This window comes from Podarcis melisellensis, assembly GCF_964234715.1.
Source record: "Podarcis melisellensis genome assembly, chromosome: 5".
Classification (NCBI taxonomy): domain Eukaryota; kingdom Metazoa; phylum Chordata; class Lepidosauria; order Squamata; family Lacertidae; genus Podarcis; species Podarcis melisellensis.
The window spans coordinates 71,132,648-71,147,615 of record NC_138537.1 but is presented as its reverse complement, the minus strand read 5'-3'; the positions used below and the strand labels follow the sequence as shown (position 1 = coordinate 71,147,615).

Genomic DNA, 14,968 nt, shown 5'->3' with positions numbered 1-14,968 from the left:
ATGTCCCCCTTCAGTCCCTACACTGGATACATATCCATCTCCTTTTCCTTCCCTTCACAAATTTCATAATTTTAGCACCCTCTGTTGTCTAAAGTTTTTGTTTTGATCTGGCAGCAGAAGCCCAACAAAGTAGAGGCTGGAAGAGGGAATTCCATAGTCAGGCAACTTACTCCTGAGAAATTTCCTTTAGTTCCTTAATGTGCATTGCCACAAAGTACCAAGTGCTGCCCTACTGTAGATAAAAGTGAGACCACAATTCAGGAAAGGCGGGGAGGGAGCTCAAAGCAGTGCCACATGCTGCTGATTTTGAAATGACACCATGTCTTTGCATGGCACTATGATGAAGTACCCTAAAATTAGCCTTCTTACTACTTTGTCAAGACTGCATGCAGGGAAGCAAGTAGCCTTCAGTGGGAAGAGGAAAGAGGCGCTGGAGAGGAAAGACCTGGGACTCGCTCACACACAAGCAGGTCACGCCACTTCCCTCACGGTGAGCTGAGCTGGCTTCTATTCAAATTTCCACAATGGATTACTTAAATGTGATCCATTGCGTGCAAGTGTTCTGGGATGGAGCTAGGGAGGATATTACAGTGAGAGCACCAGGGAAAGAGAAGAGTTGTTTACTACTTGAGAATTGGTGGGGTGAAGGCAGTTTAATTTTAAAATAAAGGGGTAGGTTTTATATTCTCAAATGTTTTTGTAATGGAGTTGAGAGGGCTTGTTCAAAGCCTAGTTGCCTCAAGGGCCTTTACCACATGAAAAAGGATTGAATAGAAGGAGATTATCCTTAAAACTTAGGGCAGCAAGCTTTACAGCTAAAGTAATAGTTTGACAGTTCTGGACATACCTCTTCTATTTGTTTAGAATATTATGGTTTTGATGTGTGACTACTGTACAATAAGGGAGAAATATGAAGCTGGGCTCTCTCTTTTTCTTCTAACAATGAGCAGTAGCCATTTATCAACTTGGAAGTTACCTTAGACACCTCCTTCAGTGTCTCAAAAAAGTGCCTTTCTAGAGGTTTAGGTAAATGCACATTTATTTAAATGTAACCAGTCTCTTCAGTTTAATTTAATGGGTTCATAGCCCTAGTAAAAATTGGATGTACACCCTGTTCTTCCTGTGCTCCCAGAGTGAATTTTCCCTGATGTTTCCCTCTCCCCTCACAGAATATTTCTGAGAAGTCACAATATTCACTTGGGAATAAAGAGTGCTGTAATGATGCAGGAATAGTTGCAAGTGAGGGAAATGGGGACAGTGGGGGCAGGGAGACATAGAAAGAATGTTAATGTGTTGTCACATGTTTTGTGGATGTGACTATAAGAAGAAATACTGAAACTGCAGGAGAGAAAGAAACCTATAGAATATTTGTTTAAGGAGGCAAGCAGGACAATAAGCAGCATAACTGCTTGGATCTTTGAATAGTGAACAAATTACAGAAATTAGGGCCACTGTCCACACGCAGCAGTTCCAAAACAATGTAAGGAAAGCAGGGATAGTGTCACAGGACTTCCCATATTTAACTTCCTGGGATGAAGGAAGAGGTTTCCCAAAAGCATCCTTTAACCCCATTAAAAAAATATCAAACATAATAAAGCTGCTCATTATGGAAATAATTTTAACCCCTTCCATGAACCATAATATTCTTAAACTTCCCTGGGATACTTTTCCTACTGTAATAGAAGTCAATAGGACATTCCCCAGAAAACCAGTTTGATATTTTAAAAAAAATCCTGGAAGTACAGAAAAGAGACGTTTTCACCCATGTGAATATAAGCTATGGTCCAGGAGGCAGATCTACATATTTTAAATAACTGGCCACTCATTCTTGTGAGAGAATGGAGTAGTGAATGAAGCCATAGGTTGTGATCAAAATAATGAAATGCTGTTCCCTGTTTGTACCTATTTGTGTTTCCAAAGCCAGGCAGGTCAGCATATTAGCCAGCCAACATCGTGTTCCTCATTTCATCCTGAACAGTGAAAAATTGGTGAGTGATGATACCTTCTACATTCTATCTGCAAGCTTGGTGGTACTAGGTGTACCTCTCCTAAGGCAGTTGCCAATGGTCAGGTGTTTCATGTGCACAACACTGTGAAGTTTCGTAGAGGCTATGATGTCTGAACTGTAAGGCCAGGTTATCTATTTGTGGACCAAAGAAAGTGCTTTCTTGTAGTTCCCTTCAGCATAGGAAGGATTCCCAAAATCCACCTACTCCCCAGCATTTAAAAATAAATAAATCATTATAGTAGTTCTGCATACTGTACTGTATAAGGAATTTACTTAATTGTTTATGTAGGTCAAAATGACCTGAAAAACAAACAACATATGATGTGCCCTAAAATTAAATATTTTGAATCCTTTTCCTGGCATTCATTTCTGAACAAGTGAATGTGCATAGACCTCTGAATCTCCATTTTCCAGGGTACCAGTTCACTTGTAGAGGTGTATGCGTTCAGGTATGTGCAGGTAGACCCCGTGCAAATGTTACCTTTTAAAAGAATGAAGGCCAGCCAAGAGGTTTACCCTCAAACATGCATTCTGTGTTCATTTGTGCACAAATGAATGTCAATAAGAACCTCGAAATGCAGTGAGCGCATGTTCCACCATACTTTAGAATATATGTTTATCTTCACCCTAATGTGTCATACGATATGCTCTAGACCAGGGGTCAGCAAACTTTTTCAGCAGGGGGCCATTCTCCCCCCCCCAAATGAGGTGCGTCCTATGGGCCGGTGCGCCCTATAGGACGAAAAATACGGTAACTACTCAATTGAGAATTCCTGATAGGCAGGGGAAGGAAGTTCCTAAACCAGGGTGTGGCAAGCAAGAGTGACTTTCTAAATAACTTTTACATTTGCATGTGACACATGGAGAGTGCTATCAAGTGGCCAACATCAGCTGACCACAGAAATTGTGTGGGACATATGAATAGTAGATATTTATAGGCAACAGACCTGATACAATTTTTAACAACTATCACCTGCTTAGAACCTTTACATGTTCAAATCTGTTGGCCCACTGTCACAACCATAATTTCATAAGAGCCTTCCTTACAATTCTTACTGCCATGGTTTTCCGCTGAGTAATGACTTAATATTTGACCCCAAAGCTCATATGCATCTTGGTGTGTTTGTGTAGAAGTGTAAATTGAGTGTCCACAATGCTGTGCACAGCAGAAGATACTCTTTCTTTGCTGCCCTGGGCAGGGCTGGGCCTACTATTAGGTGGAGTGAAGCAGCTGATTTTGGACATCATGAAAGGGCAGCAAATTGATAGTTACTTACTTAATTTTGGTATTTTTACTGTCACGGGGGAGGAACATGCACTTGTGGGATTTTCCCACCTTAGGTGCCAAATTAATTTGACCGGCTCTGAGTATTATGTATCTGGACTTGAAGCAGATGGGGAGGGCAGGGGAGATCTCTAGTGAAATTCCAAACAAAATATTTTAATGTGCCAGTAATTAGGATATTTGTGATTATACTGGTCATGTCAAATGACTGATATTTAAAACCTAAGGAGGTTAGGAAATAACCTAACACAGTTATATTATTAGACTTTACAATGTTTCTCAGAAGTGAAATTCACTGATTTATTGTGATCATTTTGGATGGTAAGATGGATGCAGCCTTACTGTGCTACCCCTCCAGTTTTCTTCACTAAACAACCATTTAGTTCTAAGGTCTGTCCCTTGGCTTCCACAATAGGCTTGGTCAAGGAGTGAACCCCTTTTGTACTCTTGCACCAGCTTACTAGTACTAGTGCCAGAACCTCAAAGCCTTAAAAATCCTGAATCTTTACCAGCTGCTTTCTGTCCCCTGCAAGTTGGTAGCTGTCAGAATTTCCCCCTCTTAATAGTTTAGTGCACTGTGCACAAGGATTCGCCACTGGTTGGGACCCAAAAATGGTCTGAGCCCTGACCAGCCCACCATATTCTTTCTTTAGCATGTTGATCACACCAGCACTCTTTTTCTGGTGAGAAAGAGAGAGAAGCAAAGGAGAAAGAAATAGAAAGTACAGAAAGGGGTTCTGTGATGCAGATTGGCGTTAAAGGTGCTAAAAAAAAACGAAAGACTGCTGCAATAAAGCATAGGCTGGAAATATTTTTGTTTTGTAAAGGTCATTATTTCCTTGTCCTTCTCCGTCTAAAATACTATGGGAAACTTCTATATTGTTCTTCACACACAGCGTTTCTTCCGCTCTAGGCCCCTCCTAATAGATTTTCTATAAAGAGCAATCTGAACAAAAGACTTCAGTTACCACCACCTGGTGCCTTTACATTAGAAATCAACAGTTCACCGCCCAATATAGAAAGATACAAATGCATGCAATCTGGCACTATAGGTACCTAGCAAACTAAAGCACATCTTATTTTTCATATACAACGAACAATTGAATGAAAATCATAAAACGAATCTGTTGCGTCTTCCAGATTAAAATGACACAACTGACAGCTTCTCATTTATTTATATTTCATATACTCTGTACATATGGCACAATTTGAAGGGTTGGTTCAAATTGTAATCTCAAAATTCATTCTAAGTTTGGAGGATTTATTTCTCAGGAGTGCTTGAACTGATAGAAAACAAAGCCTAGTGAATGATAAAAGTAATGATGCAGTTTAAGTTAAAACTGAGTGGCCCACATAAATTTGTTCAGCTACCAATTCTCTTGAAGCCAAACAGTTTCTTCAACCTCTCTCATAACTCATTCATGTTAATAGACAATAAAATCTTAATTAAAAACGTTAGAACTGCAACCTGTGTTTTTTTAAAAAAATACACACAATCTTTTTCTAATAATTGGAACTGGCAGCTACTGTTGTAAGCAGCTGTTAAGTAAGATTATTGTTTTGCTTTCTCTTTAGGATTTCTAATAGCTTAATTAGAGTTTCTTAGACTTACCCAAATAATTGTTTTTTAAAAGATCATTCGTTCTAAGCTTGTGAGCCAGGTCTGCTCTTCCTTGTTGGAGAAAACAATTATGCATATCACTGGGGAAAGAAGCTTTAATTCATAGCTAGAGAGATTTCTCCTCGGTCACACATGTACTAACTAGTCTAAAAAGGTTTATGTTAATGCATAGTCTGTCATATCAGACTATATTTTAAATGCTGTGACCTGTTCCGTTTTGCCCGGTCATAGTGACTCAGCTGATAATTTAGGCATTAGGGAACACATTGGCTCAGGAAGCAAATTAAAAATCTCAGGAAAATATTCTTCCTTACCTTTATAGTATAGGCATTTAAGCAACATTTCTGTGGTGGTGGGGTACATGGGATATATGTTGTTTGTTTAACGGGAAACGGAGGGATTAGCTGGAATTATAGGTGCTTTTCATTAAATGTTACCCACCACACAACAAATGCACACCCCTTTTGGGTATCCGAGGGAGACTTCTTGCCATTCCCTTGGTGGCACTAGAAAGAAGGTCTCGCTGACAGAGACAGCCAGCCTGCTCACCACCGTATGCATTCAGTTAGCCAACCTGCTTTTGCATACCTGGCATAAAGGCAGCACTTCACTGTGAATCCTGTTTGTCCTTAGCACCATTTTTTCTTTATAAATGCCTTCTTATTAAGAACGGTAACACCATCACATAGCAAATCAGATTTGGCAGTGCTTTGATGTTTCTGAGAGTGAACAAAGCTAACGTAGAGTGAGGTACAATACAATGCTTCCTGAGTAGACATTGCTTTCTCTCTGATGTAACTTTGTGACCTCAACCCATAGTCATATCTGATGGGCTGTGTGGGAACACTGCTGTTACTAAAATGAAGAAGACGGCTGGGCGGCGGGGAGGGAAATGGCACCAAAGCAATAGGTGATTGGAGCTGTGAATATCACTAGTGAGTAGAGCTGCCATATATCCCACTTCACAGATGGCAATCCTCCACTTCCAGAGGCAGCATGCCTTTGAATGCATTCAGCTGCTGATGGTATTGATGGTGTGGTGTAGTGGTTAGTGTTAGACTAGGACCTGAGAGACCAGGGTTTAAATCCCAACATTGTCATGAAACTCACTGGATGATCTGGGGCCACTCACTGCCTCTCAGCCTAACCTACCTCATAAGATTGTTGTGGGGATTACCGTATTTTTCGCCCTGTAGGACGCACTTTTTCCCCTCCAAAAATGAAGGGGAAATGTGTGTGCGTCCTATGGGGCGAATGCAGGGTTTCGCTGAAGCCTGGAGAGCGAGAGGGGTCGGTGCGCACTGACCCCTCTCGCTCTCCAGGCTTCAGGAAGATCTGTGCAACCCTTGGGAGACCAGCTCGAAGATGTGCGGGCTCTGAAGGGTTGCGCAGAGCTGCCTGCACTCCCGGGGATCGCCCAGTTCTGCGTGACCCTACAGAGCCTGGCGCAAAGCCGCACCGGGCTCTGAAGGGTTGCGCAGAGCTGCCTGCATTCCGAAGCCTGGGGCGCGCTGAAGAGCGTGCCCGGGCTTCACGCAGCTCTCCGCAAGCCTGGGGAGACGGTGCGGCCCCCTAGGCTTGCGGATAGCAGGCTGTTCTGGGGGCTGGGGTCGGGGGAAGCTCGGGCTTCCCCTGCGCCAGCCCCGCGCCTGGGGGGGGAAATAAATTTTTTTTTCTTTATTTCCCCCCCATAAAAACTAGGTGCGTCCTATGGGGCGGTGCGTCTAATGGGGCGAAAAATATGGTAAATAAGGAGGAAGAAAACCATGTATGCCACCTTGAGCTTCTTAGATAAAAAGGTGGGATATAAATGCAGTAAACAAACAAATCTCAAGAGGGGAGAGTTCTACTGCACTCACATTCTTTTTGTGGGCTTTCCACTGGCAAGTGGTTGGCCACTGGGACAGTGGGATACTAGACTAGGTAGCCATTGGCCTGATTCAGCAGGACTCTTGTGTTCATATGACTCCCATGTTTCAGCAGCCCCAGCCAGGATGACCAATGTATGGGGATGCTGGGAGCTGTAGTTCACATCATTTGAAAGGCCACAGGTTGTTCACCCTGTTACAGTGGTGAGAATGTTGGAATAGGACCAATAGGACCTTGATTTAAATCCTCACTTGGCCATAACATTTGGTGGATGACCTTGAGGCAGCCATATACCTCTCAGCCTAACTTAACCTCACAGGATCATGACAGAGATGGGATTCACTGTCCATACAAACATTGTGAATTGTGCATGCAACCTTGAATGCAGTATTCAAGCATTATCCATCCATGGGATCTACAACAGGAGCACCCAATCCACTCAGGATCTTCCCTGATGGATTATGTCTTGTGACAATGTATTGGCTCCTTCCCAAACAGCAAACAGTGCCACTAGGATGGCAAACTCTTTAATTTGCTATATAAATGTTTTGCAGCATATTTGTTCATAGTATACGCCAGCTGTCATGCACTTTACATGTAAATGAATGAAATTTAAGGCTAGAGCAAAGAAGTGATTCAGTAGCAAAGAAATAGAATTCCAGTCAGATAAGTGAAAAAATTAGAGGGAGGGAATTTAGGCTGATGCAGTCTTATAAGTTTTCAATAGACTTGGTGAAACTCTAAAGAGCATTTTCCAAATCAACATCTGATAGGGATCAAGGTTACAAAAGTTAGTATTATTAACTGTATTGACTGGCAGAAGAAATATCTATGCCAGATTTATGGTCAAAGAAGGAGCATGTTAAGTCTTTTAGAAACTTCTGCCCCAGCTTAGTATTTGCTTTCTGTGTCAGAATATCAGTTCAGGTTAAAGGCTGAAGTATGACACTGTTTTGAATTGCACTGTTTAATTGGCTTCTTGGTTTGCTAATATCCTAGAATATACCAATTATATCAGATTTATCTGGCAGCTCCTGACTTCTTTTTTTCAAATTTTCTGCCACATTGGTCATTCAGAGAACTTTAGACTGAATAGTTTTTAAGATTAGGAAAATATACAAGACTGGATTTCATGGAGCTTATTCTCCCAACTCTATAACTTTAACTCTTCTTTAACTCTTCCCTTTCCCCAAATTCTTAAATGGGGTGGGATGCAGAATTCAGTAAAAAGGGGAGGGAGTATTTAGCCTTTCTTCGCAAACAATGATAATAACCCATACAAACATCTGGTGTTGGGGAAAATGGAAGCAGAGTTGTTATTCCATTTGCACTTCAAAGTGGAGCAGCAGTGATTGGGTGGTGTTAAATCATCCATATTCAAAAGCATCCTTAGACTGAATATTTGAAACTAATGCTTGTTTTTTGGAATTCTCCCTTTGAGCAATGATGTGAGGTTTCACAAAGTGTAGTACATGCTCAGGAACAGTAGAGGGAGTGTGGCAAGCAATCAGAGTGAAAAGAAACAATGGTTTAAATTTAAAATCCAGCCACTAATCAAATGACTGCTTGCTGCTTCAGCACATACGTAATACAAAAGTACATAGCAATTCCTGTCATAAAACATACTATCCAACTGTGCCTGTTTAATACCTATTGATAGGCTGCCTGCTTTTCTTGCGAGATAATTTATGCTGAACTTTGGAACTTCTGATGTGCGTACATGGAGCTGGTTGCATTTTTTAAAAATCCCCGTTAGTGTGATTGTTTCTGATAATGTGTTTCCTGAGCAATGTATTTTAGAATTAATATTTTTTACTATAAAAAAAAATCTGGCAGGGCACTACGCCAACTCCTATGGCAATGTTTTTTTTAAACCTTGTTTAAAGTCCTACTATGAATCTGGACTGAGTAAGACAGCTGGATACAAAATGGGGTGAGAAGCCATTGGAAGGATTTGAGGAAAGGGTGACATGTGGGCAGAACCAAGAGATGTGAGTAATTTTGGCATACACATTTACCTTGCTGGATTAAGGCAATAGCATTTTGGTATTTTGTTTTATTTGTGTGGTGTTATAGATCAAGTTGTAGTTGCTGGAGCTGTCAGAAATGTGACCTGTTTGTTTTTCTTACACACCCACACCCACACACCCACACCCCAGTGGAAGGGATAAAACATTTTTGGATACGTATATTAACCAATTCATCCTTACAACTCTTGTTTAGATGATGAAGAAAATAGAAGTGATTTCATGTATCATTAATGGAAATGCTGCATCCAATTCTAGGAATGGTGCCAGTGCATGAGGTAGATAGCATATAATTAATAACTTGAAAACCCAGAAAGTATGACGACTTGAGAACAACCCAAGTGTGATGTTGTCTTATTTCTTTTATGATGATGACTCTTAAGGGAGTACCAAGTTCCAGTGGGTTTAGTATGTTACCATAAAAGCAACTCATTGTCTCTTGAGACAGACAAATGCCAACAATAACAACAGTTTGGCTGTTTTCATGCTGCTAGGTGTGTACTATCAGTCTATTTTAATAGAGTATCACTTTCTTATGTATAAGTAGGTGCACTTGCCATCATATTTTGGGACACCTTTTGCAGGCTGCACACTTGCACTTGCTTCTGTAACTGGAGTCATTTAGGGCCTCACTTTCCCAGGGCAGGAAGCAGGTCTTACAGGACTCATAGCCAATATGGTTTATTAATTACGGCTGATATTCTAATTGCTGCTGTTCAGTTTTAAAGAGGTGAATGTGGTTTTAGTTGGATTGTTGTTGTTAATAGTATGCTTTCTTAAATTTTGTACAGTGCCTTGAAAAATGAATTTAAAGAATTTAAAGAAAAATGAATTTAAAGATCAACTTCATATATCATAACAAGTTTGAGTTCACTACTATGCATTCTTCCCTCCAGACATTTAGACACAGATGTTGTCTCTCACTTAAAAACAATAGCCAAAGAAGTTAGTGGTGTGGACTTCAGAAAAAGGGATTCTGGATTGAGTCACTAGGAACTTACGTGTGGAGACTGTGTCTTCCTCTAATGTTTGACATTTTGAGGGAGATGTACACCTCTCCTCACTAGGACATGTCTGGCAAGGAAATGATATATGGATTCTTAATCCTAAAAAATGGTGGGGACATAACCTTCACATATGCTGTCGCTTGTCTTCCTCTCTTGACATTCTCCTGATCCTGCCAAGATTGCTGGTTTGGTGAGGAGGAGGAATGCAATACTACATTCATCAAATGGTGTTGCCACATCATATTTGGTCTGCAATATATTCTCAGTTAGTATCAAAACAGTTATTTCTATTGCAGATGGAGATACAAATCATTTATATTAAACGTTGATGACAGATAATATAAAAAATTATTACTAATGAGATGGCCACCAAATAATGGGCATGTTTGCAATTTGCAGCCCTTTGCCATTTAGAGTTTGGAATATTCAAACATGCAAAGAGAGGAAGGGGCAGAGGAGTGGCTGCCTTTGTCATAATGACCCTTAACTATATTTTGAGAGGGTCTATTCATATACATTTAAATATTATCAAATACAAACATAGTAATACTTTATCTGTTTTTTGATCCCTTACTGTGCAAGCATATAAAAATGTGAATTTTCTAAGACTGTTACAGATTCTTAGGAAACCAGACACAGGTAAGAGCTGAACCCCTGGAAGATGGGGGCAGGATGTTACCGTATGGTACAATACAGCTAGCGGTACAATACAGCTAGCAGAACCCCTGGAAGGTGTGGGCAGGATGTTACCGTATGGCACAATACAGCTAGCAGAACAGCCAGCAGATTTTACAGCATGCATCTGGTTTATTTCTGTTAACAATAGTTTTTGTTAATTAATTTTGTGTTTGTGTGTGCGCGAGCATGTGCATAATATAAATATTAGAGTATCCAACCTAATTTCATTTGGTTACATTTCAGCCTGGATGTTTTTTTCAATGGAGCCTAACACCCCAGTCCTAAAACCTTTATTTTAAAGCAGGTTCTATTCATGTCAGTAGTGTGCTTAGGATCTCAGCCCGATTTTCTCTTACTGTGCTTTTCAAATGTTGAATAGTCAGCCTTTTTACTGATGCCATTTTTTTAGGGCCACAGTAATCATTATAGTGGAGGATTGCCATTGACTTAAATGTGACTGGGATCAATCTCTACATGACAGTAACTTTACAACTGCATAACCATAACTCTGTCTTCAAGTGTTTTCTGTTGGAAGTATTTAAATTATGTTTACAAATGGCTTGGTGACACCCTGATATACATTATTGGTTTCAAAAGTTGGAATGTATTTATTGCTATCTTTGTGGAGTGCTAATGTGGCATAATCCATATCGAGATTCCATGCAGGATTTAAAACCTCCGGAAGAGTTTGTGTAGAGTTGTGAAACTCCTCAAGAGTCTCTCCAGTACTGCAAAGCTATGTAAGAGTCTGTATGTCTTTGTGGAAGGGAGGGGTCTGCAATGATGTAAATAAACATCCAATTTATTCACTATTCCAGTATCTAAGATATTCTTGGAGACTAGAATAGTTGCGGAATGCTATACTTTTATTTTTACAGTTGCATCTAATACCAGGAAATTAAAATATATTTAACCAGCCAGGAACTTCTCCAATCAATGTTCTGAATGCCATAATCCGCTCTCCATTCAGATTGCTCCTTAAAGACCATCCTTCCTCTGAAGCCATTGGTTTAATTCAATTGAAACAAACTAGATGCTACTAACCTATGGCATTTGTGTGTCTGACCTATCTCCCCCAGTAATACACACTGAAAGTCACATATTGACACTGTGCCATAACACTCCAAATTCCCCGTCCCAGTTTTACTTCATTGACCTCCCCATGTAAAGGGTAGGGAAACTCTGAGTATGATTATGTCATTTCCTGTGCTCTCAGAGATGAGAGTTCACAGCCACCATGTGGCCCCCTGCAATGTCTAACTTGAACTCTAGTTCTTCCCAGTTGAAGCAAAACCAAGCTATACTTTTTGTATCCATTGAAATTTTCAGCCATCTGAAATTTGCAATGCAGTTCACCAACCCAGGTTGTTGGCTTTTTTAATGCATCTATTGGGGGAAGCGAGCATAAAAATGAGTATATTAGTGAAAACGACATACAAAAATGTCTGTGGAATGATTGCTTGCAAAAATGTGTACATTAGTGAAAACTGCATACAAAAATGGGTTTATTGGTTAGTCCTGATATTTTCCATATTTATTTCAGCTTAACTGTGACTTAATTAGCATGAATACAACCTGATTTATTATATATAATAACAACAACAGCAACAAAATATTTAAAAGATCACAGCCTTAAGAGTGATAAAATGTGCTGTGTTCGCTTCGTAAATCTTAGGTTAAGCCCCTGGGACGTAATCCCATAAACAGTTCCTGTTTATTTCAGTCAGACAACATGTCTTCAGGCTTCATGTACTAGCAACAGATGTTTAGGATGGAGTTATTAATTAAAACATAAGTGACACCTCACAAACCATGACCTCATGCAACCGTTGCAGGCAAAATGGTATTGTAGGCTTATATGCCACTGCCTGTATTTAGGATTGCATTTTCAGGATGCAAGATGATAACCCACTGCAAGCTGATTTGAATGGATCAGCCAGGCACAATTAAATGCCCTTGATTTCAATGGGAGAATTAAGCACTTGCTTAATTATGTCTCACTGAAACCAATGGGACTTAAAAGGGTTTAACTTTAGCAGGATCATACCCCCAATGTTTAATCTGTTTGATTTTTTAATGTACATACTCTTAGCCTTGAATCTAACTAGTTAAAATCTTAAGTCTTTATTAGTGGCATGTAATCTTAGGCATCTCAGATATTCTGGGTAATAAGAATAAGGAAGAGCTTAGATCCCACTATTTTCTAAGTTTAAAATGAATGTGCCTTCTTTGACAACAGTTTACGTAAAACAATACAAAATCCATTTTGAATGAGTCATGCCAAGAGCGTGAGCATCCATCAAAGACATTCTGGGAGGAGATAAAATGATGACCCCCTCCCTTGCATACACACACATACCCCGTAGGTGCTGTTACAGCAATGGAATCCCTTTGCTCAATATTATCCTGTCCAATGAGGTGGAATGTTTCACAGGCACATGGTTTATGAGTCTCAAAATAACTTGGGACCTGCAAACGGACAAATGCTATTGCTTCAGTGGTGACAGGTTGTTCAGCTTCTTACAGCCATCTCCCACCAAAACCAAGGTTAACGCCTTTCCCCCCCGCTCCACCCGATGGACTCCAAGACGTTTTGGTTCCAAAGGACTTAAAGGAATTGCTTCAGTCATTTTAATCTCTTACTTCGGAATCTTTATCACCGTGATTGTGTTGCCAGAGTTGGATTTCAACATCTGGATAAATCAGAAAAGGTAATGTCTTTAACTTTCAAGAGTGAGTGTGTGTTTCAATGAGATTGCGCAGGTGCACGAAGGGTCCAGGAGGGAGAGAATCCATGTTATAGTTGAATGATAATTGTTGCTGATAAATCATATTAGGTGAGCAAGAAACTTTAAAAATTCTCTTTCTTAAATGGCGCAGAGGCACACGAGATTGAATGGAAATGAAATAATCTACAGAATCTACAGAGTGTGAAGGGTGGGAGGGAGTCCAAATTCCTTCTGTGCCTGTTTAGGTATTCTAAGTAGAGTCGACAGAAGGCAAAAAATGTATAAATTGCATGGATGAGAAATGTCCCTTTTGAATCCCCCTCTTAACCGTACTTTAAGCAATTGCTTTGTAATCACTAGCACTAAATCCACACCAATAATCAGCATTACCTCCTTAAAGAAAACACATACATAGTGTCTAGTTTAATATTGCCCTATATTTAAAGTCTTTTAAAAAAAATGGGGGGGGGGAGAGTATGTGTCATGTAAAATGATACTGCAAGCTATATTTAGGGTTTGGAGATCTGCTCTGTGGATTAATGTACACAACAGCTGCAGAAACAGTCTTGCTCGAAGGGCATTGCTCTCCCAACCCCCAACTCCCATCTCTCTCTCTCTCTCTCTGAAAAAAAATGTTTTTGATGGTCAGTGGCAAATGTTTGGCCTGATATGTTGCAACATTAAGCAGTAATTGAAAGAGCATCGTGAAATATAATAAAAGAATGAACAACATAAAAGAGAATTTAGTAAACTCTTCGGTTATCTGTTCGGAACAGTTGTTACATATCAATTTACACAAGCAAAAATGTTATTATTTTAAATAAGCTTGAAAAAGAAGTTCCTGGATTTGTAAAGCAAAGCCCCATGCAGCAATACAGCCTATAAATTTTAAACTCTGCAACTGTAAACACCACGCTAAAGCTATCTATGGTGGCAGAGGGTATGTTTGCCACCCTTTCAGAATGAAGATGTTTAAAATGTGCTCCTTAAGGCCGTGAAAATGCATTTCTCAAGATACCACCTGAGATTCTACTAACAAAGTATGATTACTCCAGAGTAAATTGCTACAGGATTGTAGCTCAGTCTTTTTAGGAATAAAACTTGTATAATTAATATGCCTTGAAATATGGTACACAACTTAATTAATTTTAAATATTATACTTTAAAGTAGTTGTCCCATAAAAGTCAATGAAATTTGATCAGCTTAAACAGTAGCACTTCAGTTTAACCATGTTTGAGGATTATTAATGTAAACACTTATTCAGAATTTTCAGGCTTGTTTTATATATGTATATATATATATATATATATATATATATATATATATGATCAACATTTTGAGGTATTAGGTAAAATATTTTATATATCTTATATCTATTTTATATCTATGCTCTTTGAGGCTCCAAAATTTAATTAATACATTAAGATGCAGTTAATGACATTAAAAATAGCTATCAAACAATATTAGCAATTCAGGATTGCATTAATGTGTGAGTTCATAAAAAGATCAGTATACAGAATTCCATTTTGTATCATATCAATCCAGCTTAGAACATTACAATCCTGAAATCACTTGTTCACTAGTAGTTCACAATTGTATCAATTAATTCATTTTATTTCTGATCATTGGGCTACAAACCAGAATCCAGTTATTTGGAAGTAGGCTCCAATGAAACCAATGGAATTTTTTGCAAATAAAGTAGCTTCAATATAGCAGTTGTTTAGTCGTCTTAGTTGTATTTGA

The 14,968-nt window shown here is 39.4% G+C and overlaps 1 protein-coding gene across 7 annotated transcripts in view; it reads left to right on the top strand.

The window, feature by feature from the left end:
* The first annotated feature begins 366 nt into the window (after positions 1 to 366).
* The window catches only part of MYPN (myopalladin), a 66,128-nt gene continuing 51,526 nt past the window's right edge, over positions 367 to 14,968 (top strand). For 2 of the 7 annotated variants that reach the window (XM_081912345.1, XM_081912344.1), the window contains exon 1: positions 12,978 to 13,206. Coding sequence is in view for 1 of the 7 variants with exons in the window: in XM_081912350.1 (XP_081768476.1) it covers positions 12,941 to 13,206 (266 nt within the window). In the remaining 6 variants the exon portion in view is untranslated. Of the gene's footprint in view, positions 491 to 1,920; positions 1,989 to 12,925; positions 13,207 to 14,968 lie in introns of those variants that run through there. The other 5 variants (XM_081912346.1, XM_081912347.1, XM_081912348.1 and 2 more) reach the window with 5 other exon arrangements.